This window comes from Haemaphysalis longicornis, unplaced genomic scaffold, assembly GCF_048455015.1.
Source record: "Haemaphysalis longicornis isolate Haplotype H1 unplaced genomic scaffold, Haemaphysalis longicornis Haplotype H1 scaffold_9, whole genome shotgun sequence".
Classification (NCBI taxonomy): domain Eukaryota; kingdom Metazoa; phylum Arthropoda; class Arachnida; order Ixodida; family Ixodidae; genus Haemaphysalis; species Haemaphysalis longicornis.
In genome coordinates this window covers 44914471-44940607 of record NW_027526460.1, presented here as the reverse complement: position 1 = coordinate 44940607, position 26137 = coordinate 44914471, and the positions used below count along the sequence as shown (strand labels likewise).

Below are 26137 nucleotides of genomic sequence, written 5' to 3'. Positions count from 1 at the left end.
ATGTCCCACTCTTCGCTAGCCATGGTGGCCCCGACTCTCACGAACGCCAAAGGTACGTTCAGTGACGAGCGTTGGCTTTACCACGTTGCCCCTAACTTCGTGGATTTGCAGGTGACTGTAGACGCTAACGGAACGTTGAATGGTTATCTTCGCAAAGTCAACGAGTGCCCATAGGGCCAGCAAACTGTACCCCCTAACACGATGTCTACAAACGACTGTGATAAATTAGCGGAGAACTCTTACTGTCCAGTGGTCAAACCGCAAAATTCAGAAAGATGAACCCAAAGGGTAAAAGCCAGAAGTAAATTTTGGCATTCGACATATCTCAATTTGGCATCTTTTGAGTACATAATGATAAGCCTGGGTGTGGGGTGTGCGATGTGTTGAAAACGCTCGCAACCCAGCACAGATCCCTAAATCATATGTATATAAACTCCAGCATAAGTCCATCAAAAGAATAACTGGCATCTAGTGAATCTTTCCCCAACGACGGAATAAAGAAGTGGTCCATAGGAGTTTCGTTGGATCGGGCCACGGAAGGTAAAAATATAGAGTCATGTGAAGGAGAAAACCTGCCAGTCGACTGTTAAGGTTTCCGCCGTTCACTGGAACAACTTGAGGCGAACACTCGTCGAACATTTCAAGTCCTTGGGAGATCCCTTCTATCAGCCTTGCGTCACACAGGGACTTACGAGACCGGAGGCAACAATTGCTGTACCGCATCCGAACGGCCTCAGCGAAGACCCCAGCATGGCAATTCAAGGTGGGCCTCGTGCGATCGCCTCTGTGTTCGACATGTGTAGTGATAGGGTATGTACACCACTATGTAATGTGTTGCCCAGAGCATGATATCGAGCGGACTGCAATGCTCTCTGAAATTCGAAAGTTGGCAGCCCCGCACAACACCCTGGACCACATCGTCTTCTCAAGGGGTCATTGGATGCTGCGCAGAGACGTGTCGCGCCTTCGGGAGACGGAACTGGCGAACTCGTGGTGAAAGGGCACTGCCATTGGCTAATTAGGAGGAGCTTGGGCGGAGCATTTGCCGGCATATCCTGCCAGGCTAACCCCGCCTGATCCCACACAACAACCATTACCACCACCACCAGTAGATCTTTTCCTCAACGTTCCTGGTACGGATTCTAGAAGAGGGAACTTCTTAGGTCCCCACTCTGAGACGCGTGAGTCCTTCCTCTTGACAGTTGATCTGCAGATTCAATCCTTGGACTTCTTGAGTGTAAACGTGCCCTTCTCTGTCTGTAGTTCTTCGCGGATAGTCTGCGCGTGTGCTGTGCGGACTTCCACGATTGAGCCTGCGGCTTTTATTTACTGTATACCTGGCGCCTGCATAGATCTCTCTTGCATCTGGTATACTTGTGCTGCTTATTCACTGCATTCCTTCGAGTATTATTAGTTATGTTCGATCCGTGGGTGTTTGTCGTCATGCGAATGCGATGACATAATACAAAAATAAACTACCGTGGGCAGATTTTGTAATGGTTTTTATCTGGTTCCTAGTATATTTCTCCTGTCATTGTCTGACGCCTACACAGCCTACACAGTGAGTGAGTGTAGCATAATAGCTGATGTCTAGTTGGTGTTCCCTACCTAATAATAGGGGCGTAAATGCTGGTAGTAGCGGATAACGTTTTTTGTTGATAAAAAGTGCTGTATAACTGTTTCCACTGTAGTGCTGAAGTGACCATTTGTTAAAGAGTAACCGCTGTTTGTTTACTAAATGTTGATGATTAATTGTAGGGTTTAACGCGCCGACGCAACGCAGGCGATGAGGCGCGCCGTAGTGGAGGGCTCCGGATTAATTTTTGACCACATGGGGATCTTTAACGTGCGCAGAAATGTCGTACACACGGGCGTTTTTGCTTTTCGCCTCCATTAGAAAACCAGCCGCCGCGGCCGGGAATCGAACCCGCGTCCTCGTGTTCAGCAGCACAACGCCTTAGCCGCTGAGCCACCGCGGCGGGTCTTATCCGACGCTTCGGCTATACACTTGTTAATGAGGCGGGGGAGGCGAAAACTCATTACCGAGGCGACGAAAAGAAGATTCGAGTGCTGGTGGACGAAAAGCGGAGAGGGGAATATTGCCTAAATATTAGGATCCAGTGAAAAATAAATACAAAAGATTACCGGTGCTACTAATTAACATCTATCACGACAAGTAATACTTATATTTGAGCCCATATATGCTTCACGTCTTTCGAGGATCTCCCAGAGGCACCTCTTCTTACCTTCGTTTGGTTTACACTAGTATTCTTTCATAGCAGTGTTTTCCCTGGGTCAAAGTTTTAATGATGTCTTTGGCTCGACACAAGGTAACTGAAATAATACTTTTAGCATAAAGATAGTCGCCAGATTTTTTTAATCCCAGTTGGTTGTGTTTTTTTTTATTTTAGCTTAACCTTCATCCGCGATCGATACGCTGCTGTCTCGAAAAGAAGCGTCTAATGTCGAAGCCCTTGCAACGATCCGCGCTTCCGTGCAGTCCCTGCCTTCAGGCACCACCACTGGTTCTTCGTCCAGCCTGTCGTCCGCCGAAGCGACGGACCGAGGGAACAACAGCGTACCGTCGGCGGTCCAGCAAGGACTTCAGGCGGTTCTACCGCAAGGGGGCGGCTCTGATGCCAACGGGACGGTGGGCTCGGCCGAAGAAGGCGAGCGGGTGCTGGGCCACCTGGTGAGCCTGATGGAGAGACTGAGCCACGTGCCCTACCTCGGAGCGCTGTCTCGCGGTCCCCTGCACGGCACCCGGGAGAACAAGCTCAGGGAGGCCGTGGACGAGCTCAAGGTGGGGGCGCGAGACAACGCCACGCTGCGAGTCACCTTGTACGAGTCGCCGCAGGAAGGGGGTGAGTAGCTGCGGGCAGATATTCTCTATTTGCCGCTGCTTATTTAGGAATGATATTGGCGTATTCATATCATTGGAGTTTGGAGGCTCACTAAGAGGGTTCAGCTTAAATTGAGGACTACTCAGCGAGCAATGGAACGGGAGATGATAGGTGTAACGTTAAGAGACAAGAAGAGAGCGGAGTGGGTCAGGTAACAAACGCGTGTTAAGGACATATTAGTAGAAATTAAGAAGAAGAAATGGGTGTGGGCAGGGCATGTAATGCGAAGCCAAGATAACCGTTGGTCATTAAGGGCAACAGATTGCATCCCCAGGGAAGGCGAGCGTGTCAGGGGGTGGCAGAAAGTTAGGTGGGCAGATGAGATCAAGAAGTTTGCGGGGATAAATTGGTCGCAGTTATCACATGACGGGGATAATTGGAGACTTAGGGGAGAGGCCTTTGTCCTGCAGTGGGCGTAGATAGGCTGATGATGATGATGCTTTAGAAATTCTTGGAACATTGTGTTAGGGGATTCTAAAGCGGGAGTACAAGGCGTGCCCATGGGGCCAATCCTCAAGTTCGCGAGGCAGCGGATGAGATGCTGATGCATTTTTGAAGGTGCGACAATGAATACTCCATTAATTTTCATTTATTCATTTATTGTAAGCTCAAGTTGAAAATAAATTGTAGAGGAAAGGGAAAGTGGTGATTAATAATAAACTACACAAACAATAAAAATCTGAGAAAAAAAGGGTAACAATGAAAAAAGAGGAACGCCTCATAGTAGTTTCCCACAATCCCACACTAAGATAACACAAAAAAAACGTTACTTGCCGTTACGTCGCATAGTTTACGTTAAGTACTGTTGTAGCGCGAATAAAAAGAAAAATAACAAAAAAGCAACGCCACTGTTCGCAGTTCTTGCACCCAACAGAAAATTTACAAATAACACAAGTGACAGCTTCTATAATCAGTTACCCTTGATCATGGCCACTGCCGTATGTTGGGTTGCAAATAGGCCTAATGGGGACGAAGCCGGCAGGTGGGAGGGAGTAAAACCGCTTCGGTTCACAGCAAAATCATCTAAGTCACGGGACTGCAGGTCACGAAGACCCTCCACCTTAGCTTTGGCGCAGTCACTAATGCCAAAAACGCATCAAACTGTCGACGTACTTCGCTGCTCCACTAGTTTCTTGTGAATCCCGCTCGTGCCTCTGGTATACGTTTCCTTTAAGGACGAGCATGGCCTCCGAGATTTCCCCGCGTGCGTTGGGGAATCTCGGAGGCCATGAGGACGAGCATGCTTTTAGCCATCGAATTCTGTGTTTTGGGCAATGCCTTTAAAAGTATAACCCTGAAGTTTGATCGCGTACGTCACCCCTAAATTATGTGTAAGGAGGGAAATAAGGCGCGTGGAGTGCTCACTAATCAGACTTCTGGAGCGGAATTCTCAGTTTTTGGGTTTGCTTCACGCCCGCTTCAAAGTGTGCATTTTCAACGAGCCCTGACTGGCTGAAGGCAGATGGCCCTGACGCGACGCAGGACAAGCACGTGCGTTTTTATGCGTGTAAGAAGCCACGCGACGGAACTACGTCCCTATTGAAATGGACGCGAAAAGAACATCCTTGAAATGGACACAGCTCAGATCTCTGCCGAAATACGAACAATAGAACATTCGTTGTGCCCAAGGCAGCATACTAAGCGTGAAATAACCGGGAATGTTTCAGTGCCCACACTCATAATGACGCACATTAATGCGACCATAGCCTGTTCATTTCGTAAGAAGTTTGCTCATGTCTTGCTATGTTTTGTATTGCAGTGGAACCTCGTTATAACGAAGCAGTATCGGGACAGTAATTTAGTTCGTTACATCCGATATTCGTTGTAACAGTAGTGGTAAAAATCGGTTCAAACCGATCGGTAATCTGGCTCCCGCAAAAATCCTTGATACAAAAACGCATTATTTTAATCTTCGAAGCTACTATAAACAAGGTAACCCTTATATTTCCCCTTGTGGCATTTCATGCTCAATGAACCAGATCATGATACGGGAAATTACAATAGAACAAAGTTCATTTGACAAAACAGGCCTGCGCGTTGCTATTTTTTCGAGGGAAGGATGTGATCTTTGTCTGGTGGCTACTCACAAAACTGAGCAGGAAAAAGTTTTCCACAGTGTCAACGAACAAAAGGGCCTTTTCTACTTCTGTGTTTTCGGACGCCGCGAGATTTTCCCAGTAGCTTCTCAGCCTACTGGTCGAATATTTTTTCGTTATATCCGACAGTGCGCGCGGCTCTCACAGTTTCACTTTCGTTATAAAAGAATAACGTGTCCTTGAAATGAAGCGTAACCAGCAAAAGTTAGTATTTAGTTCGCTATAGCCGATAATTCGCTATATCAGTGCTCGTTATAACGAGGTTCAGCTGTGCTATACTCGTAAAGAAATTTGAGGAACAGCCGTGAATAAGGTGCATACATATGGTGTACATGGGAAATATTTTTTGTTCGCGCAAAGGGGAGGCTTTGCCCACCATGCAGAAGGAGTTCGTCTTCGTCCACCCACTGGCGAACGAGTCACAGGATTTGAAGCCACAAGCTGGGTACCTGCATGCCCAGATTTCGCCCCAAGCAGCTCACGAGCACGGGTAAGACCTAAGCAAAAGCGCATAAAAAAGAGACAAGCGTTGTTACATTTGGGGCCAGGCGACAGCGAGTAGCCCTGTTATAACACAGTAAACAAGCGGTAACTAAAAAAATGAAGGAAGCTCACAATAACGCGTAATACTTGAAGGCAGTGAAACTGAACGTAACCTTCCCAAACATCACGAAGGTTTAAGTCCACGATTGCAGCCGATTCTCTTCTTCTTCGCTGCCGGAACGACCTTCGCTCGATTACTGCTTTTAAGCGTGAGCTTCTCTCATTTTTTTTTGGAAGTGATAATCATTGGACATCACCTTGGAGGGGCGTACACTATGACGTGTCTTTCTCGTTCCGAGTAAGTGTTTCCACGATAACGGTGAACGCCGGAGTTTTTTTTTTTTTTTTTTTGCCAATCTTGGCCAGGTGATCGCCGAAATCCCGACAATCTCCCTATAGCCAACAACTACTACCCGAATTCAGGAACGCTGCACGAATACATGTGCGAGTGCATAGAGCTTTTAATGGTGGCAGGCCGAGTTGTGAAAAAAAAGGGTCCACCAGAAAAATGCAGAAAAAGAAAATGTCAGGAATTCAGTCTCCCCAATGTTCGCAAGAGCTCGCGCTGCCTTAACCACGGAGAAACTGCTTCGAAAAGCGTGCGCAGCGCGAACGTGCGCGACGTCTCTCACCCGCTTTCAGTTTCCTCGCTCTAAGCTCGATAATCGCAGGCTTGCGGTCGCTGCTGGGAAGCTGATGGCCTTCTGACTGCGTCGCTGTACGCCTGCATTGCAACAGGGAGCAGTCTCACATGTCGCAGGTGATGAAGTGTACGAGGAAGGAGTCGTTCACAATGTACCCCTTGTCCGGGTCCTCGAGCTCTTCGAGGGGCATGAAGGCCGTGAATCCAGTTCCCTCGTTGGGGACGTTCCCGGGCCTCTGGAAGCAATGCTCCAGCTGGAGCTCACCGGGCACCACCTCGGCCGCCTTGTGGTGCGCGTTCGTCTTCTGATCGACGATGACGAAAGTGTTGCGCCTGCGGTACGGCCACTGCAGCGAGCGGTCGTGGGGGCCCTTGGTGATGTACGCGTAGATGCTGAGGCTCACTTTGCCCTTGCCATTCTTCGCGGCGAAGTGAGCGCCCAGGTACATCTTGTAGCCGTTGATGCCCACGTAGAAGTTGTCGCTGAAGAATGACTTGGCATCGCCCTTGAGCATCTGGTCCTTAAGCTTGGATAAGTTCTTTACCTGCCACTCGAATTTGCTCGGAGGGAGCCGCTGCCTGGCGACGTCGCTTTCGCTCTTGAGGAAATCGTGTATCTTCTCGATCTTCATCATGATCCGTTTGTCGACCGCTGCGGACTCTTCCCTCATCTTCTTCACCTCGGTCTTGACTGAATCCTGAAGCGCGCGTAACGTGCTTTTGATGGCCCCGAGTTCAGCGAAGCGGTCCTTGACTTCCTCGACCTCGCGACACACGTTCGCGAGCTTGCTCCGGAGCTCGGTGATGTTGCTATCCCCGGCGTCTAAGGACAGGGGGTTGGTGGTACCCACCACGGTCGTACCGTGACCGGCCTCGCGTACTGAAAAGGGGGTAGTACTTTCCTCGTGTTGCAGTGGTGGCTGGTGGTTCTCTCGCAGGTTGCGCCGACATGCCATTGTTACGTTCGTCGCTACGTTGCCGGCGTGAGAGCTATTTCTTGTGTGAAGAGGCGGCGTTCCACGATTCATGCGCCACGTTCCACGCTCGGTGCAAGTGGTGCGCCACAAGCGGTGGGGCTCGGAACTACTTATATGGGAAAATACCCAGCTGATATGGTTGGCCGGATGGAGAAATGTTGGAGCCACAACAACAATGGCAAGTACCAGCTCTCGGAGATTGGCCAAGTTGGATTGTGGCATGTTTGTTGAGGGAGCTTAAGAATTAAAACTAAGGAGAATTCGAAGTGAGGAAATTGTGGTGAAGTGATGGTAACAATTCCAGGACCTAACAAAAGAACAAATTCAATACATGCTCTAAAAATAGTTATTTTAACGTTCAGAAGAAAAAGAAGGAAGCTCACACTAACGCGTAATACTTGAAGGTAGTGAAACTGTACGCAAAATTTTGGATCATCACGATTGCAGCCGATTTGCTTCGTATTGGCTGCCGCAAGGACCTTTACTCCATCATTGTTGCTATGAGAGGGAACATCAAGTGATAATCATTAGACATAATATTGAAGGGGCGTACGCTATGACCTGTCTTTCTTGTTCCGAGTAAGCGTCGCCACGATTACGGCGAACGCTGGAGATTTTTTTTGGACAATCTTTTTAAGGTGGTATACTTGGCGTGACAAGCGTGTGCCGAGGATCCTGAGCGGTCGCCGCGAGGTACGCACACACGAGCGCTCGGCATTTTCTTAGTTGTTTTAACTGCCGGGTGATCGCCGCAATCTTCGCCAGTCTCCCTAAGTGGGTATACTTGGCATGACAAATGTGCGCAGGGGACGCTGGGCGGTCGTCGCGAGGCACGCACACACGAGCGCTAGGTATTTTCTTCATTTTGTTAACTTCCGGGTGGTCGCCACGAGGCCCGCGCTCACATTCGCGCGCGCTCGGCAAGTTTGGTATTTTTAACCGCGGACACGAATAATTACGATTTGCTAAACAGCTTCGCTGTTAACAAGCTTCAATGCAGGCCACACCGTAAACTGGGCATTATTTTTCAAAGCTTGTGATTGACGACTGAACTGTAAAATTAAGGTTTTAAATATACCCAAGTATTTTCTCGCTTCGCTGCAAAATACGCACGAAAGCGACAACGCTCGATGAGGATCTGAAGCTGAGATAAGCGGACGCCGCGTACCATGTGCTAGAAAAATGAACTTGCCCGCTTGATTCTTGCTTGCCGGCCATTATTCACAAGAAGGTTCATCTGCGCACTTCACGCACTCTTTGACTATTTTAGAGAAATGTCAACTGCCATTTTCTTCTGTTTCGGTGCAGCAAACAACTCTCTCGTCGAAAAATACCAATTTTTGTACCCAGACAAAAAAACTATGAGAATTGAGCACGTTGAGCAGGACCAAAGGAAAGGGGGGATGGGGAGATGATGTCAAAACTGCGGAACGACAATCTTGGACCACGCTGATAATATCAGTGACTATTACCACCACTGAGCTCGCAGGCAGCAGGAAACTTTCTGAGGCGCCCATTAATCCACCTCGTGGTTGTCATTGGCCTTGCCTAACGGTATACCGTGTTGTGTTGCTGTTTAGATTTTATCCATCAATCCTCAAAACGGAGGTATGAGACGCTCGGGACTGTCTGAAAACATTATTTAGTGTTAAAATGAGTAGAGCATTGTTGAAAGCAATGTAATAAATTTAGGCCTGACTTCGGTTTTCTCATACATTCTAGGGTAATCCCGTGGTTCAGCTTCACCAAAATGCACTGGTGTAAGCAATCCTTGCCTCGAACGAAGCCAATTCGGTGAATCTGCACTACATTTGACCTAAAATGTGATCTGCACTGTGGCACTCACTGCGCCGTGCAGAACGTCATGCTTGTATTGCGTGATGCCACAGCGCAAACCCAGTTTTTGAGTCAAATCGTATGCTGGGGCGGTATTCTCGTAACTGTCCCTTTACAAAACGTCCCTTTTGCGTCCCTTTCATCGTGACGTACTTTCGGTTAAGCAGTGGGCGTTTGATTCAAATACCGTAACTGTTCTTGCGAACGCATTTTAAAGAACTGAAACCGTATCAGAGTATCTTTTATGTGTTTATTGTTCCGCGAGCGAACCGAGAATAAGGCTACGAAAAATCGTCTGCTCCAAATCGTCTGCTCCGAGTAGACACGGCTCATAGCTCCACCGTGCTTGCATGCGTCACATCCGGGTGTTCGCTTTTAGCCAATCAGGGCTAGCTCAAAAGGGACACTTTCGAAAGGGACACAAAAGGGACAAAACACGGGCATACCGCCCCTGGACATCGTCATTTGCCGAAAATATTATTGGCTTCATGGATCGGTCAGTCGAGTGCGTTGGGGCGAAGCTGAACAACGGCATAGCATTACAGTGTAGGGTGATTTTATAGCCAAAGCGAAGGCCCATCATCGCGCCGCAATGACCTTAAGCCGACGGAGCGCAAGTGTGTCAGGTATGACGTCACGCCGCTGGTCCGCTGCAGAGAGGCGTTCGCAGCTGCGCTCGCTCGGTGCCTCGCCACTGCGGTGCTGCGTTGCTAGGCGAAGGATTAACGGCTGATTCGCCGGCGCTTGGTCGCTCAGTCGCGCCACGGACGGCTTGCCGGCTGGGTCGCCTGTGCGTACGCTTCAGCGCCAGCAACACGCTGAATCGAATCATGCAGTAGATACAGCTATACGGCGGGATGCGAAAAATTGCCGGGTATCTGCTCCTTTTGTTACAAGCAAGGAGGTTAAAAAAAATTGCAATTTTTTTTAACCTCCTTGGTTACAAGTGTCGACGAAAAATGATAGTCGTCTGGCGCCCCTGCCAAGTAAACGCCTCCCTTCTCTTTTCCGCTCACCTCTCATGCTGTCCTGTCCCGTCTCTCTCCTCCCAAGATGAACGCGCTAGAGGTTTGTTCCATTTAATTTAAATTTACCGCGTTTCACTGCTCCAGGCCGCGTGCCTAGATGACAGCTCTGCCGTACGGAGGAGACGCGCGTGAATCGAGGCACCTCACTAGAACGTTTATAGGACCACGTTGCCCTACTCCACGTGCATTCCAAGCGGAACGTGGAACCTATCTAGTGGAACCTTTCGTTACTGTTGCCGTGTTATTTCTTAAAATTCCGCCATTAACTATAGTGGCGCGGGCGACAGCAGGCGACGGAGGGATTTTTTTTTCTGCTGTGCATGTAGTTCGCAAAAATCAAGCATTCACCAACTTTTTAATAAAGGAACACTGCAAATATCACTTATGTATTGATTTCCTGCCTGATATTTGCGCAATGTTTTGTTCTTTGACTATAGTATGAACATTGCCACCGGACTTATACATTTAGATTTTGCTGTGGGTATATATAAACCCATTGTTGAGCTTCTGTTTCACTTTCGCCGGGTGGCTGAAACGAGTGACAGACAGACAGACAGACAGACAGACAGACAGACAGACAGACAGACAGACAGACAGACAGACAGACGGACGGACGGACGGACGGACGGACGGACGGACGGACGGACGGACAGACAGACAGACAGACAGACAGACAGACAGACAGACAGACAGACGGACGGACGGACGGACGGACGGACGGACGGACGGGCGGGCAGACAGACAGACAGACAGACAGACAGACAGACAGACCAAAATTTCTGCGTTCAAGTAGCCCAAGAAGCTATCGTCTTTAAAAGAAGGGATGTTGGCTACTTTCACGCGATATTCCGTGGTTGGCACAGACAAAGAGTCTGTAATTTTATTTGAATCAGTTCATGGCACTGCTGCTGCTCTTCGGGTACTTTCGCAGTACCGGCGGTCATGGTGAGCGGCAGGGCTACCGGTACGGCCACTGGGCGTCCGGCGGCAGGAGCCGGCAGGAGGAACAGCACGGGCGACAGAGCGCGGACGGCGAGCACCGGCACCTAGAGGACGCCCGCGCCAAGGTGCACAAGGCGCAGGGACACGAGAGGGCCGGCCAGGCCGAGCGAAAGTACAGGGTCCGCACCGAGATCGAGTACTTCGAAAGAGGTGAGCGCTTCTTCCTCGTGCATGCAAAGGACATGAAGTGGCCTGTGAAGGGCATTTGGCTCGAGTGCGAAGACAGAAAACAAAGCGCCAGCCTTCGAGCAGTTGCTAGAGGACTTCCAGCACAGCTACCTTCTAGGATTTCTATTCCAGAGAGCGGTAGTGTGACTCCCGCGAGCAGGGGCATCTTCAGGTGCAAATTCCCAGCTTTATCCTGAGGTACGCGACGCTCGTCTGAACCCGAGCTGTCGCTGTGCCATCGCCCATCATGTTAGTGCGCCCCTGGAACTTGCAGCGTGTGGTGAACTATGACAGAAAGAAAGGTGCGGAGTCGCACTGGGTGGAAATGCAGCTATAAAACTCCACCAGTGATCCTTAGGGTAGAATGACAGGAAACTGTTTAATGAGAATCAAATTCCGAGAAATCGCGAGCAGCTGGTACTCGTAAAACGTTTAATACTGCTGCGAGTTTGTTACGAGAGCCATGGGTAGTGCGAGCGGTACGAGGTTTTACCAGCAGAGCTGTTTAAGCTTTCAGTTACGCCGCTCAGCGTAACCAGAAAAAAATACCAAGAAAGAATACGGAGCGCACATGAGCGTGCGCCCGGCGTCGACCAGCTCGACCTTCGAGAACACTCTGAGTAGCGTTCGTGGCGTGGCCTCTCGCTAGCTGTTCTCTTTGACAGTTCACGTGTATTGTGGGGAGCACAGACGCCGAGTTCGCGAGGCCGGTTGCCGCGGGTTGTAGCGCGTGCTAACACGGTCCACTATGGGACATATGTGAAAGGCTGCGGACAAAACGATCGGGGCCTGCCAGTCATAGAGAACTTTCAGCGGCAAGTTCGGAAATCCGTGTGAGGTGCAACAGCCGGTACTCTGACGAGGGGAGAGGGGCTGCCAGCTCTCGTATTTCTCAAGCCTTGCACCACTAGTGCAAGTTGCGCAAATTTTTTTTTTTTTTGAAGCAGTTAATGCGCGCACGCCTTCTCAGTGCTTCCCCAGCCAATGCAGGCAAAAGGAGCAGTTACTTTGACTAGTGAGGGAGCCCGGCTTGCGCCACTATTGCCAAATAATGCGACGCGAGAGCATAGCGAGCGAAGAGGCCTTCAGTGAAGTGACTCTGCGGCGCGTGGTGCAAAACGCTGGCGGTGCCTTATCCTACATAGCAACCGTCCTTGCCGAGCACCATTCACTCCCTGCTCACTAAACCATTCATAGAGCGTGTGATTCCATGAGCGAGAACGCAATGACCCGTATCTAAAAATAAATAAAAGCAAAAGCGGGGAACGGTTCTTACGTTGGAGGTTTCGGCTGTGCAGACTGTACTCAACGCACTTTCACGTCAATGGACGGGGCAATTCGTTATATATAGCCTCGAAGGACTCAGAGAAGATAGCCTCACATTTTCGCAGCAATGAACGTGGCAATGCGTTATATATAGCCTCGGAGGAGTCAGTGAAGATATCCTCAAGCCAATGGTTTTATTAGAGCCTGTAGACCTGTGTACATCAACAAAAGCTTGCGGATTGCAAGTCCCCGTAGCCGAGTCTTTCGAACAATTAGAGCTCCAAGAAAGGCGATTTCCAGCGGAATAACCGGAAAGGGTGGGTGCGACATGTCCCTGTGCAACTTGTCTACTCAAGGAAACACGTTGTGCGGTATCATAATGGCAAGAGGGCTCCGTTGACACGCAGAGAAGTTCAAGGATGACGGCCACGACAAGCTGAAGGCGGCCCACCAGAGCAAGGCGAGCACCGACGCCGTCAGGGAAGCCGGAAGGTTTGCAGCGCAGGGGCAGAAGGCTCACCAGAGGCACATCGGTGGCGGCTACGCGCAGGGAAGTCACGTGAGTAACGCGTCACGTTGAAGAGCGCGACGAAGCGTGGGGATCACCCTTTCGTTTTACCCGCATTCCCACTCCGCGTGATCGAGAGGCGATATTCTTACTTCCTCTCTTTCGCAATATATATATCTCACCCCTCTTTTAGCTGTTTCTATAAATTCTGTGCACGCAGCATACTGTCACGAATTTAAAGACGACGCAGTTGTCTTGAAGGAAAAAAAAAAACAAGTTTATTGGAGCGAACTTGTGCTCCCCTAAAAACTCAAAGAATACACAGGCGGCGAAGCAGCAGTCAACAAAGTGACGTGCACAGGCGAGGGTCAGCGAATCGAATACCGCGGCGTCTGCTCTGCGGTCATTTATCTCTCGGAGCGAGTGTTTCTCGAACCGTCGAATTGCATCCAGAACGCTGTTGATCAAATATTATTCTAGGCTGGTGACGTTAGTTCGAAACACTTTCCCCATGAAAGGAGATAACACGTGCGGCATAAATAATGGAACACGTGCTTCACTTGGCACACGGATAATACAGATAACACAGCCCGGCGCAGCAGGCCGGTAAAAACAAAACATAAACAAACCCAATGCATGGTTCGCGGCAATATTACAGCTTGCGAAGTATAACCCCCGTACTCTGAAACCCGCCTTCACTCCAGTCTCTAGCCGAGGAGATCCTTGAAAGCGGCTTTCTCAAGTAAATGCATTTCGGCCGAGTCGAGCTAACACGGGGATTGGAGGAAAGGCGAAGAATATAGACATAAGATAAAATGTGCTTCATTTGGGCTTCCTTGCACTACAGAAAAGCTGGGCTCAAAAGCTGCACGCTTATGATACGATCAAAACTAGTGTACAAGCGAATTTAACCTGGAATAGCTGCTTACTTTGACAGTCTATCCCCTATGAACGACGCCCTTATAGTTCCATTACTATGGGGCTCCTCACTGCATATTCCAGCAACCAAACGGGCGGCGACACGCCAATGGTAGGGAAATAGTGCGTTCCGGGTATTGCTAACGCTCATCAGCTGTACTCTAACTGCGAAACCCTAGCTGGTTTAGTTTTTGCTTGTTATCCTTTTTGCAATGGTTGTTACCGTAACCTCCAGGTCTCGGCACTCGAGTGTAATCAATGGTCAGCCAGGAGAACTACCGTTATCAAGTGGCGCTTCTAAACCGTCACCACCACTTACGCTGCAAAAAATTGACGTCAATCTATAACGAGAGCTGCGTATGAGTATCAGTAACCGGCGATATAACCTGTAGCGATATTGCCTTTGTAACATTCACGTTGTCTGTTTCTTCAAGTACGGCGTTCGTTTTCCAATTAAACCTAGTTGTCCGTGCACTGCCTACTGTTTGTGTTCTTGACTTGCCGCTGCAATTTTACCCTGTACGGCCACAATTATAGCGATCAGTTTCCTGCGCCAAGAAAGATGACAGTCTAGTCATGAGTTACTGGGTGACGCAGACTCCAACAGTCATGACCGGCCCCCGCTCCTCTCCCCCCAGCAAGGGTGAACCCCATACTTCCCGGCAGCAAAAGCACCGTATACCCATTATCTGTCTTGTTGTCATAGCTGCTTACCTTTCATCTGACGCTTTCTTCTGACTACTTAGTCAATTAAAACACGTTTGAGCTCTGGCGAGCGCCTCAGACTTGGAATGGGCACTGTTTTTAGCAGTCCAGCTGGCCTCATTTTTCAATCAAGACCAGCCTTGGCGGCTCAGTGATTATGGCGTTGGGCTGCTGGGCACAAGTACACGGGTACGATTCCCGGCCGCGGCGGTCGCTTCTATGATGGAAGTGAAAAGCAAAAACGCCCGTGTGTTCGACATTTCGGCGCACGTTAAACATCCCCATGTGGTCAAAATTAACTCGGAGCTCTCCACTACGGCGCTCATCGCCTGTGTAGCGCCGGCGCATGAAACCCTAAATAAATAAATAAATAAATAAATAAATAAATAAATAAATAAATAAATAAATAAATAAATTTGCAAACATACCATGGGTGGTTATGATGATCACGATGATGGTAGAGGTCGTGCATGTCTCTAAACTTATGTCCCTTCTGCACAGCACGCGGTGGGCGCCGGCTACGCGCCAGTGCACACCCAGGCTCACCCGACCGGTGGCAATGGCGGAGGTGTGGAAGGCGGGAGCAATGGTTTCACCCAAAAGGACGCCAAGAACCGCGAGGAGTACCACCACGAGTCCGGCTCTCAGGGTTTCACCGATAAGGACAAGGGACACCAGCGGGCGGGCTGGAGAGAGCGCGGGTACCGCATCGTGGCCGAAAAGGAGTACGTCGACCGAGGTAAGTCGACTAGCGGTGGTACTGAATGCGTTAGGCCTAAGTCACAAACCGGTGTGTGTATATATAACATAGGCTGCTGCCAGAATAAAGGAAGCGTTTCAGTGTACGTATTATATTACACGCAACTGGTTGAGTGGTAGCATGATTTTTATACACTATGCACCCGAGGCATATTTAAAACTGATTCAGTGTTGAAACGTCACTTTTCCAAATCAGTCTGTTTGAAAATTCCGGCTTGTCGGGGTGGCTGCTCAGCATAGATTGCATCAGTACATTTGGATGAGTTGCCAAAATGGGGCTTAAAGTGCACAACCGGCCTGCTTTAACTAATGCTAATCGCAACTAACTTGGCTACTTTATTTACTTCCTGCTTCTTTTACCCAGCTAGCAAATGAGAGCTCATGATTCTTTTTTTCTTACAGACAAACACCACGACAAGGCGTACGGCATCGACAACCAGGAGCGCGGCGTTCGCGTTAACTCCAAAGGGAAACACGGCCACAACAAAGGACACGACGACCTGGTGAAGTCAAAGGAACACTACAGCCACGGAGTGCATGACTCCTCGCATAACGAAAAGCTCTTTGCGAACAGCAAGAGCACGTTAGGAGCAGGATACCCCGTAAAGGGCACTGCCCTTTACCAGCGTGGGCCACGAGATCATCTGTCGAGCTCTACAGATAAAGTCGCTGAGCTCGAAGAAGGCAACGCCACCAATGCACACAGCAACGGTGACACCACGGGGAAAAAGAAAGTGATTAGAATTCGAGTAATCACCAAGAGACCTGAGGTCGCTTCCGTCTTTATAAAGGGACAGGTGGCGAATGGGTCACCCGGATCTGTAGACAGCTACGTACATGCCGGCTACAGTGATGCTCAGCCGGACGAATACTATGCGCCATCAAAGGACAAGCAGCCGAAGGATAGCTCCGATCAAAGTATCGAAAATGTATCGAATGATCCGTCTGCAGGACCTGCGCTACCGTCAAAGAAGCACTTTGTCCCCATGGAAGTACTGGCAAGCTTCTACGGGAACGTCCACGGTAAAAGCCCAAGCGAAGACACGAACGCAAAAAACCTGCCGTTCACGCAGACAATACACAAGCCAGCAGCCAATGGTTTAGGAGCTGTTGAAGACCACGAGCTTTACAATCCATTGTCTCCCAGGCCAGGCTTAGGAAAAACAGAACACAATGGGGACAGTAATGAAAATTTTGGGGTGCCAGCGTACCCCTCTTTGAGTTCAGGAGGAGAAAACCGCAACTATAACCACGCGATTTCAAGCGCTATAAGCGAGGGGCCAAAGCCGTATGAACCTCGGCCATACGAAGGCGCTTCTCCAGCAAGCGACACCGAAGCGCTGCGGCAAAACGAACGTGGACCACACCAGAACGTTGTCACCAGCGGCAAGGGTTGGCAAGCTCATTTGGGAATGGCAACCAAAGGCTCTGGAGACCTGCATGGTAGGAATACGCCTCGCATCAATGCCGAGAAGACTAACGAACCACCACCGTCAGTTAACGGAAATATAGTCACCCTGGGAAGGGGCCGTGCACCTCCGGCATTGCAAGCCTTCAATAAGCAACCAAACGTTCGCACTCCCACGCAAAATATGTACCAAGAAAATGGCGCTCCACTCCTCACTCAGCAGCAGCCACCTGTTTCCTATGTAGGGGCGTCCGGATATCCCGCCGAGGCAGCGCCGCACCTTCAAGCACCATACACATATCCCTACAGTACGGACGTCATCGTTCCGAGCCAGGAGACCAGCGTTGATGCAGGCCAAGACCCGTCCTCTTACCCTGTTTACTTCGAGGGGTCAGTTATATCACCGTCCAATTACAGGGAATCGCCCACAAGCCAGGGTATGCATGCTGGATACACGCCTCACACAATTAACGCCGCCAACGGCTACTACGGCACGGATAGCCGCGCGGTCAACTCTTATGACCAACGCCTATACCCGGGTGTGCAAGAAGCCTCCGAGATCGTTACAGTGGGGCAAGGGAAGAAAGGGAAGTTGAAAATCCTTTTTAAGATGCTCGACCAAAAAAATGTGTTGCCACCGCAATCTACATCTTTGGGGAGTGGAGAAGAACCTGAAGAGCAGGTTAACGAAGCCGATGTGAATGAAGGTAACGTAACCATGAATCAGGCTACCTGCCAGGGGAATAACTGCACCCTGCCCTCAAGGCCATACACCTCGAATGAGTTAGCACAGAAAAAAGAGAAGGCTGTTTCGGAGCAGCTCGCTCAAATTAAGAAGCCGTTCCGCAAGTGTAAGATGGGCTCGTGTCACGGGGGGAAGCACCAGGACAAGCAACAAAAATGTGACACCAAGGAAGCTTCAAATGAAATGTGCTTGTCAGGGAGGCATGACTCGGTAGATTCTCCTCCGTACGGTTACGTCGAAAATAAGAAGCAAGCACAAAACTATGGCTTTCCTGTCGCTAATAGAGATGACAGGTCTACCTCGGAAGCTACATCAGAAAGTGACGAGCGGCCAGAAAGCCAAGACGGGGAGCAGTACAATGCGGACACAAGGGAAGCGCGAGCTATGATGTCCGCCGACGCCCCGCTGACACTCGCCAAACCCGTGCTTAATCGCGCGGTGTACGCACTTGAAACCAGCCAGCCAGACAGGAAACGCATCTACCACAAAAAGATGGTCAAAATCGTCAAAAAAGATTACTTCAGTCAACCGCTTCTGCTGAGCACAGGAGGCATAGTTAAGGACGATGGCCTGTGGCACGCTAGGCAGTCAGCAAGTTGACAGCGAATGCGTTTTTATAGACTTGGAAACAATAACGCCTGTAAAAATTAGGGAGCTATTATACCATCTGAGACGCCTGAGGGTTGTTCATTTTTTCAGAACTCAAATAAAAATATATAATACCAGCCAATACGTAAGCTTTAAGCTCCATTTTTTGTCTTGCTTTAGAAGACTTTGATCTCGCGCGCCAAAAATTAAATAAAAACTATAGTTTTTCTTGGTTCCTCCCAACGGTTCCTCACAAATACTTCGCATTTGTGGAATCTGCAGAGACCTACAATTGCTTCACCGCCGCTACTGCGGATCTGATCTCCAGTCGAAACATTCCGCCTTCTATTTCAGAGCTATTGTGGCGAGCAACCCTGGCGGGCATTCTCTTTCTCGTTTCAGCGGCCTCTAATCGCTGCAAGGACTAACCGAAAAAGCCCCATTTATCTTATTGGTCAATCCTAGTGCGAGACTGTGTACTGTTGCGGGAAACAGGTGGGAGTTTTATTCAAACGTTTCCCTTACTGGTAATAAGGCACCGTACACCACTACAATCACAAGACCTCATGCGACGGACATGAAGGCTTCAATTCAAGGTCTTAAAGCCGCTCGCACATTGATCCCGGCAACGGTAGGTCCACTCGTTGAAACATCATACCGAATGCATATTTTTTTCTTCGTACGCAAATCCTTTCAGGTGACATGCGGAAAGTGGAGTTTGCCTACGTTGTCGATAGGGGTGGCTTCAATTTAAAAATCGTTAATGAACCAGTTTTGGTTACAAGATCAATGATGACCTCCCGTCTGGTTTGAAGTCAATCCCGAAGGACACACCGAGCACACATCAGTAATGTGACCGCGGTTGGCCCTATAAATCAGTGGTTCTAATCCATAAATGTGCCAGGGACCCTTTGCGGAATTTGGAAAGTGATAGGTGACTCCATGAGGATTTATGCTGATCCGTGTCACAATGTCAAACAATTTGCGCTTACAGCTGGAGTCGCCCACGTACATTTCAATGCCAGCCTTTTGTGTCTGTCGTCTAAGCTCAACCGTGTGATATGGTAAAAAAATTTGCTCATGCCGCTAAATACTGAAATTCAAGCAGTTCCACTCAGCGTGAAAGTGGTCGTAAGTGTGGAACAGTGATTAATCCGCCAGAGGAGCTGTGGTGCCGTTATCCGCTAATTGCTACCGCCACTCACGCTCTTCCCCTTCCTGTCTCACTCCTCTGTTGATGAATTGAACAGAGGTTGGTCCAACGCAATTCGAATTTCCCGCCTTCGAAGTGCTACCGCGCCCTCTGCCTGGAACAAGCACGAGCGGGACTTCTGTTCTTTTTGTGCTTGCTTCCATCTTGCACGTGCCGGAGCCTTAGTTTTGAACGCGTGCCTTCCGCGACCACGTTTCTCGCTTACTATCGATAAAACCAAACCAACGAGAGTTCCTAACTAAATGAACGCGGTGGCTACCAGTTATTAACACAGATTTTGCTTCCAATGTACCTGCAATTTTTTTTCGCGCTAAATAATTGCGAGACGTATGATAAGTGCCAGCAATTCAGGAGTTTCGAACGGTTATGACTATATAAACTGCTTGTTTTTGGAAGCTTCTGTGTTACGCCGTTACGCCGTGGAGCTCTGCTTGGGTCGGTTATGTCTTTACTTCGCCTGATTGCTGCGGTGGCTAGACATCGGGACAGCGAACGAGCTACGACGAAAAGGCGGGACCCTAAAGCGCACTGCACTTAAAATAACAGAACTCCCGCTCGTGCTGTTCCAGGCAGAGAGCGTGCTAGCACTGCGAAGGCGGGAAATTCGAATTGCATTGGACAGAACCTGTGTTCAATTCATCAAGACAGGAAGGGGAAGAGCGTGAAAGGCGGTCAATCACCGGATAACGGCACCTTAGCCTCTCTGACGGATTAATCACTGCTCTGCACTTCTGACCGCTTTCACGCCGAGTGGAGCTGTTTTAATTTTATGTGTGGCCGGCAAGGTTTGGCAGAAAGCAAAGAAGAATGAAGGGGCTGCGAGGGGGGGTGTTCGGGAAATGCCTCGGAGACACCAATTTAGGAACTCCTGCTGAAATGGCTAAAGTTTGTGGGAGCTCCTAGACGCGATGGCAAGGAAGGGGGGGGGGGGGGGGCACCCATGTTTTCCTAATAGTCCTCTGCCTCCTCTGCGCGACATCAACACAACACTCTAGCCCGATGTCTCCACAGTCCACCTTTCCAACGTCCTACAAGTTCGCCCTCAAATACACTGGGGCTCCACGCAATAGTTAGCGGCTGGGTGTGCGTAACGCTAATTTATTTGACAGCCATAGTTTTGGCTCCCACGTGCCTCCACTACGCTACTAAGGTTGTGATACCTCAGTGGATTTGCAATGGATGTGGCAAACAATACGGCTCGACAAGCGCGCATAAGCGTACACTGCGAAAACTGCGAAGGATGAGGTGAAAGTTTGGGTGTACGGTTGCTTTCGCGTCTTTGTTGCCATTAAGAAGCGGTAACAGTACCAGCTTCGCACCACTTTAGCCACTCCTGCTACCCTTTCTGCAAGAACTATTGGAAGGTCTAGATTTTAAAACATAAAGTGTAAAGAATTATAATCCTGTCAGACCTTAATATATGTATGCATAGACTTGTATTTAAGCGCTCTTTCCATGAGCCTCATTACGGGGTCAAACGGGCCGACTGATCCTGTAGCTCTTAACAAGGAAGATACGCATCAGCGAAGCTTATGCTGCCCCGCGAACTCAATCTATTCAGGACTAACGCGTCGGCAGAGCGAAGCCTTGGTCGTTACGACCCCGGTAATCCTTCTGCACTGTCTCCCGCAAAAGCCGCGACGCGACGCGACGGTCGTAGCGACGCGGAGGTCTCCGAATCCGGGGATTTAGAGACGCGTTTCTCGAGCGATGAATTACGGCCCAAAGCTTGTCGGGCTCGACGCGAAGAAAAGGGAGCGTGTCTTGGTCGCCTTGCTTTCGAAAGGCAAGCTGTTGTTGCCAGCCGATGTGCGGTTGCGTGAAACGGAAGAAACTGCGAACTGTTACAGCCAAAGCGGCGCCGCAGGAAACAAACGTCTCGGCCTTTCGTGTACGGAGGCGTCGGGAGTTGCATGTTGATTCTACGGTGGTGCGGAAGCTTACATGGTTACGCGTGCTGGTGTACAAAAGAAGTTGTATCTCCATCACTCAAAACAAAGCACGTTGCAACGATAAATACCTTTACGAAAAATATCCTTTCAGATGAAATGAACAGCTAATTTATACGGATACTGTTCCACATACAGCCTTGTATATTTGCATGGGGCACTGTTCTTCATATTAACAACATTATGTGAACCGTAATTTTGTTATAAATAAGAGAAACCTTCTTGCAGGAAAGTTCCTCTCAATAAGAGGAACCTATGTGTAACGAAATTAATGGCGCACTATGGTGATTACTATCCAGTTTAGGCACCCAAGTGATAGACTTTTCATTGGCGGAGAGGCCTTTCTGAATACCATGCTTCTGATACGCCCGATATTTTTCTCAGGGATAGTATCAGCCCTGGAAACTTCTCGAAGATAATTACGTTAGTCTGTTTCTTATATTATTTCGTTAACCATGCTTAAGGGCACGATCACTGCGCGTGCGGCTGTTTATAATTGCTTTCAATCGTTCCATATTTTGTTTTAAGAATATGGCTGAGCCTTTTTTATACAGTTGCCCAACTATCCCTTCCTCGCCTACTCCCGACTCACTGCACAAGACGGTGTCGTCCACAGATTTCAAATAGCTCATATATTTTCCGCTTGCTCGTATCCGTGACTTCTCCCAATCAAGAATCAAAGCCCACCCTCTTACGAATTGAAAACAATTTTGGAGAGGTGTTGTCGCCTTGTCCGATGCCATTCCTCATAGGCCACTTCACACCTTTTTATCAAGCCCGTACGTAACCTTTAACTTTGTGAGCAGCTCCTGAAATAATTTTCCAAGCTTTAGTACTACAATATATCTTCATTTTTTGAGCAGATACGCGGTCATTGCACCATCTCCTGCAACGAGCTCCTCTCTCTCTATTCTCATCTCCGTCAGCATGTTGCCCACGTCACCTTTGAAAACTGCTTGAAGCTAGTTCATATCGTCTGTAACCTGTCACAGGCCTAACCTGATTAACCTACGAATCAGGTTAGCTTTTGACAACATATACACGATAGTGGCATCTATGCCAGAAGAAATGAGCAATGTCCGTGAGACGGAACGCAGTCAATTAACTTAATTCACTAAATTCATCTTTATAAGGTAACTCAACGCATGGCTGTGCAGGCTTTCTGAAAAGTTCGAATTATGAAGAAATTGATTGCTTCTGGGAATGGGCTCGTCAACCAGCCAGCAAGTCTTTGCAAGGCTGTTCTGAGCCCGTTAGTTGAATAAAATCACTCGTTTTAGAAGAGAATTGGTGAAAATTTCTGGGGCAGCTGAGCTCGCACAGACGAACCCAATCGACAAAAACAAATTGGGCAGAAATGCACGAGATCATAGAATGAAGGGGTTGCTGGCAGTGAGCTAACACTTTTGTGTATGCGCGCAGAATCTGCGTGCACTTTCACTTGGTAATCTATGGTCGCAATGTCAAACAGATTACGTACAGACACCGTCTCTATAGTGCGAATCTACGGCGTGGTGCCATCACCACAGCAAAGCAGCCGGTATACAAGTTAGGAAGTGCTTGGTGGGTCCCGACCACCAGAATGCCAAATGCCGCCTGCGAATCAGTAGCGGACCCAAGTTTCAGATCACGTCGCCCAGGAAGCAAGACAAAAAACGAGGTCTAATTAGGCTTTGAGTAATTAGCGAGGTCGTTTGCGCAGGTCACACGTCTCATTTGCGCTTTGCAAGCAGCTTCTGTAGCCACACTGCAACGCTACACGCGTTCGCACGAAAAGCACGAACAGATTGGCGCCTGTTCTGGCACCCTCGGCACGAGAGTGCATCTCGAGTTGATTTGTAACGAGCGGGGTTAATTGCAGAGGAAGGGAAAACTTTCCGCCATGCACGACAACGGCTGCGGTGGAAGGCCGGCTTCTTTTTTTCTGTACTGTATGCTTGTGAAGAATGAGAATTCGATCTTCAAAAAATGTGGCAGCGCTTGAAGTGCCCTCTCCAATTGGTGACAAATAAAATGTTTTGTGCGTTATCAAACACTTCATTCTATATGATTTATTTTTTTTTCACAAGCATCAGATTATTTCTTTTTCTACGTGTGAATTCGAGCTAGTCGGTAATCCATAGTACGAATTTAAAGCACGAAAATTCAGACAGCGGACAAACGGGAAAAGGACAAGCGCTTACAAAAGGAAGCGCTTGTCTTTGTCCCGTTCATCCCCTGTCTGAATTTTCGCACTTTAAATTCGTACTATTTCTTTTTCTTGTGCTTTCGGTCAACAAGATGTAGGCGGAGAATTGGCCTATAGCTGGTTGTTAGTACTGCGAGAAATATTTGCAGCCCAAAACAAACACGGGCGAAGAGCAGGAAAAGGACAGGGCTGCTGCCTGCCGCAGTCGTGTCATCCCGTAGGATTGTCCTTCTGGTCCAAGTTATGTGCTATTTAGGAGGAAGAGGAATGCCTATAATGACAAAGAGAAGTCAGCCTGGCAGCGAGCTTGGCTTGCTACTACTTTCTCTAGCAGGTCTTCATAAAATTATAGTAAATCGGAATCTTTTTTTCTGCGACAGCCGACAAACTTTTTGAAATGAAGCGCGCTTTCTCGGTGAACTTTTTTTTAAGCTAAGTGTGGAGCGGCACACCAGGAAATAAGCATTGCAGGCGGTTTGATAAACTGACGGCATTTTATCGCAGGATGTTATGTTTTCCTCGATAATGTCGAACATCAGTACGTACGTGCGCAGATCCTCAAGCGTAATCATCGACATCGTCTCCATCATAACCTGCTGGGGCGCGATAAGATGTAGAACGACGATCCCGCACCTCGAAAAAAGAAACAGTCAACCAGCTCAGTGAAATATCCCCCATAAAACGAATAGCAGTCATCACTCCTTTCCATAAGGAGGACATGGCGTAATGGTATCTAGAAGCGCATTTTGAAGAGGAAGATGCCGAACCCGCCACTGATCATGAACGTTGGACAGTGGCGGCTTTACTCTCGACTTCAGACATGTTCCGCGAATTCACTCGGTTGTGTCACGTTGGGTGTCTCGTTGTGTCACGTGCTTGCCGCACACGCTCGTGTGCGTGAACTCACTAACCTCGCCGAGCAAAGTGGCGGAGAGCATTTGTGGCACAGCACACGAGACCGAATGACTACCTACAAAGAAATTACTCAGACCAACCGACTTGCCAGACGCACGCTCCCGCCGCCCTGCAAAGAACTGAGCTGGGAGCAGGCGGTCATTTATAGGCAACTCCAAACAAAGATGGTCCCGAACCCTTACCTGAAGCACAAGATGTACCAGGAGACATACCCTGATGCCGCCTGCAGTGTGTAGCAAAGCTCCAGCAAGACTCGAGCACACCGTTTGGGATTGCCTCGTATACCCGGACGAATCAAACGCAAGAAGGATGCCGCCTGCTTTTGAAGAGGCGGTGCGAACTGAAGATCAAGATCTTCAACTCCAGGCTGTCCAGCGAGTCACCGTGACGCTGGCCAAGCAGGGGGACCCCGGCGACCCGGTGACGGGGAGCGGAGGACCCCTAGCCGGGCTGGCTGCATCTGCGGTGACAACATCCGGCCAAGTCATGAAGACCTAGCAATAGGACTTTATTCGGAGGCCCCATGAAGTTTTCCCGATCCGATCGCTTGGCAAAAATAGTCTCTGTGCATAAACGCGTGATTTTTGAAAGCCTCTGTTTTGAGGTCTACGCGTCTTTAGGCTCACCATTACATAAATTAAACTCGTAGCTGACGCTGATAAAACCAGGAAAAATGTACCGAAGGCAACTACTTCTAATTTGTTCTCACAGAAACAATTCGTATCCGTGCGTCTTAAGACCACGCTTTCTTTGTGGCAGGCTACGAAGTCATGACAGGTTGTAAAACCCTTCGTGGCAAGATGCCGACACCCGTTCTCAGATTTCTTTTTAGCAAGGGCCACGCGGTTGTAATTCGAACGAAGCCATGATTGGTAGTAAGTGCGTCGGTACCATTAATTCCCGTGGAATTAGCCACCGCCGAAGTTTCGCATGACGAGATAGACCCACTGGCGTTGTAAGGGTGTAAGCAGGGTCGCGAAGTGGGACCGAAGCAGAAACTGGGGCTTTTCCAAAAGACTGCATCCGCGGTTCCTCAATTTTCTTCTTCAAAGAGCCATAGAGGTCACGTGCTCCAGCGATGAAGACACCCCTCTCTCCTCCTCCCAAGTTACTTGTATAAACGCTTCGCTTTAAGAAAAATAATGTAGGTAGTCATGCATTTCACATAAACTAATAAAGGCAGACAGAAAATGAAACGAGGTGAGCGCTAAATAATAGAAAATAGTAACTTCGTTGCACTTGGCGAAAATGGGCTCTTGACTGACCTTATGGCATCGCTACACCGTCTATAGGAATCAGCTCGCTTTCGAAAGAGGAGGAGGAGGAGGGGCTTCAAGCACGCAACAGCGATTGAACCGGACCTAAAGCAAAATCCGCCTCAAGGTCTGCGACGCCGCGGAAAGCGACGCCTGGGGGGGAGTATAACACGAAAGCGAGGGAAAGCTAAGCTCGCGTGAGGCAGCGTAAAGGATTTGGCTGGGATGTTTATATAAAGCTGGACGGGCCGGCGAGCTTTAACGAAAGCGAATTATGAGGACGGACCTGCAATCATCGTTCGTTCTGTATTCATGAGGCCTAGCGTCGCCAAGAGGCGACGGGTCGGATGAGAAGCACCCGCCGTATCACCCCGAAGGCTCGCAACGTAGAGCGGGGAGAACGCAAATGGCTTTCATGGCGAAATTACGCTGTCTTCGGCGCGGTCATCGGAATGCACGAAGAAGTGATGCGGCCGTTGCCGCAGCTTATTTGCATAACACGAACTATAATAAAGCGGTTACA

General features: G+C 49.1%; 2 protein-coding genes across 2 annotated transcripts; one reads left to right on the top strand and one right to left on the bottom strand.

Moving 5' to 3' along the window:
* On the top strand, positions 1-24856 carry LOC144153162 (uncharacterized). The gene is made up of 8 exons (XM_077684813.1): positions 1-52; positions 2514-2864; positions 5360-5483; positions 10958-11178; positions 12870-13021; positions 15095-15332; positions 15755-16795; positions 24705-24856. Exons 1-8 carry the CDS (start codon positions 1-3, stop codon positions 24854-24856), a joined length of 2331 nt encoding a protein of 776 aa, XP_077540939.1.
* On the bottom strand, positions 6290-7153 carry LOC144153924 (TNF receptor-associated factor 1-like). The gene has a single exon (XM_077685698.1). The coding sequence runs from the start codon at positions 7139-7141 to the stop codon at positions 6290-6292; it is 852 nt and encodes a 283-aa protein (XP_077541824.1). The 5' UTR covers positions 7142-7153.
* Positions 24857-26137: the final 1281 nt, after the last annotated feature.

Excerpts from the sequence above, each read along its gene's own strand:
- LOC144153924 (XM_077685698.1), bottom strand. The coding sequence starts at position 7,141 with ATGGCATGTCGGCGCAACCTGCGAGAGAACCACCAGCCACCACTGCAA.
- LOC144153162 (XM_077684813.1), top strand. The coding sequence starts at position 1 with ATGTCCCACTCTTCGCTAGCCATGGTGGCCCCGACTCTCACGAACGCC. Across the intron at positions 5,484-10,957 it reads TCGCCCCAAGCAGCTCACGA|TACCGGCGGTCATGGTGAGC; the intron begins GCACGGGTAAGA and ends GTACTTTCGCAG. Across the intron at positions 15,333-15,754 it reads AAAGGAGTACGTCGACCGAG|ACAAACACCACGACAAGGCG; the intron begins GTAAGTCGACTA and ends TTTTTCTTACAG.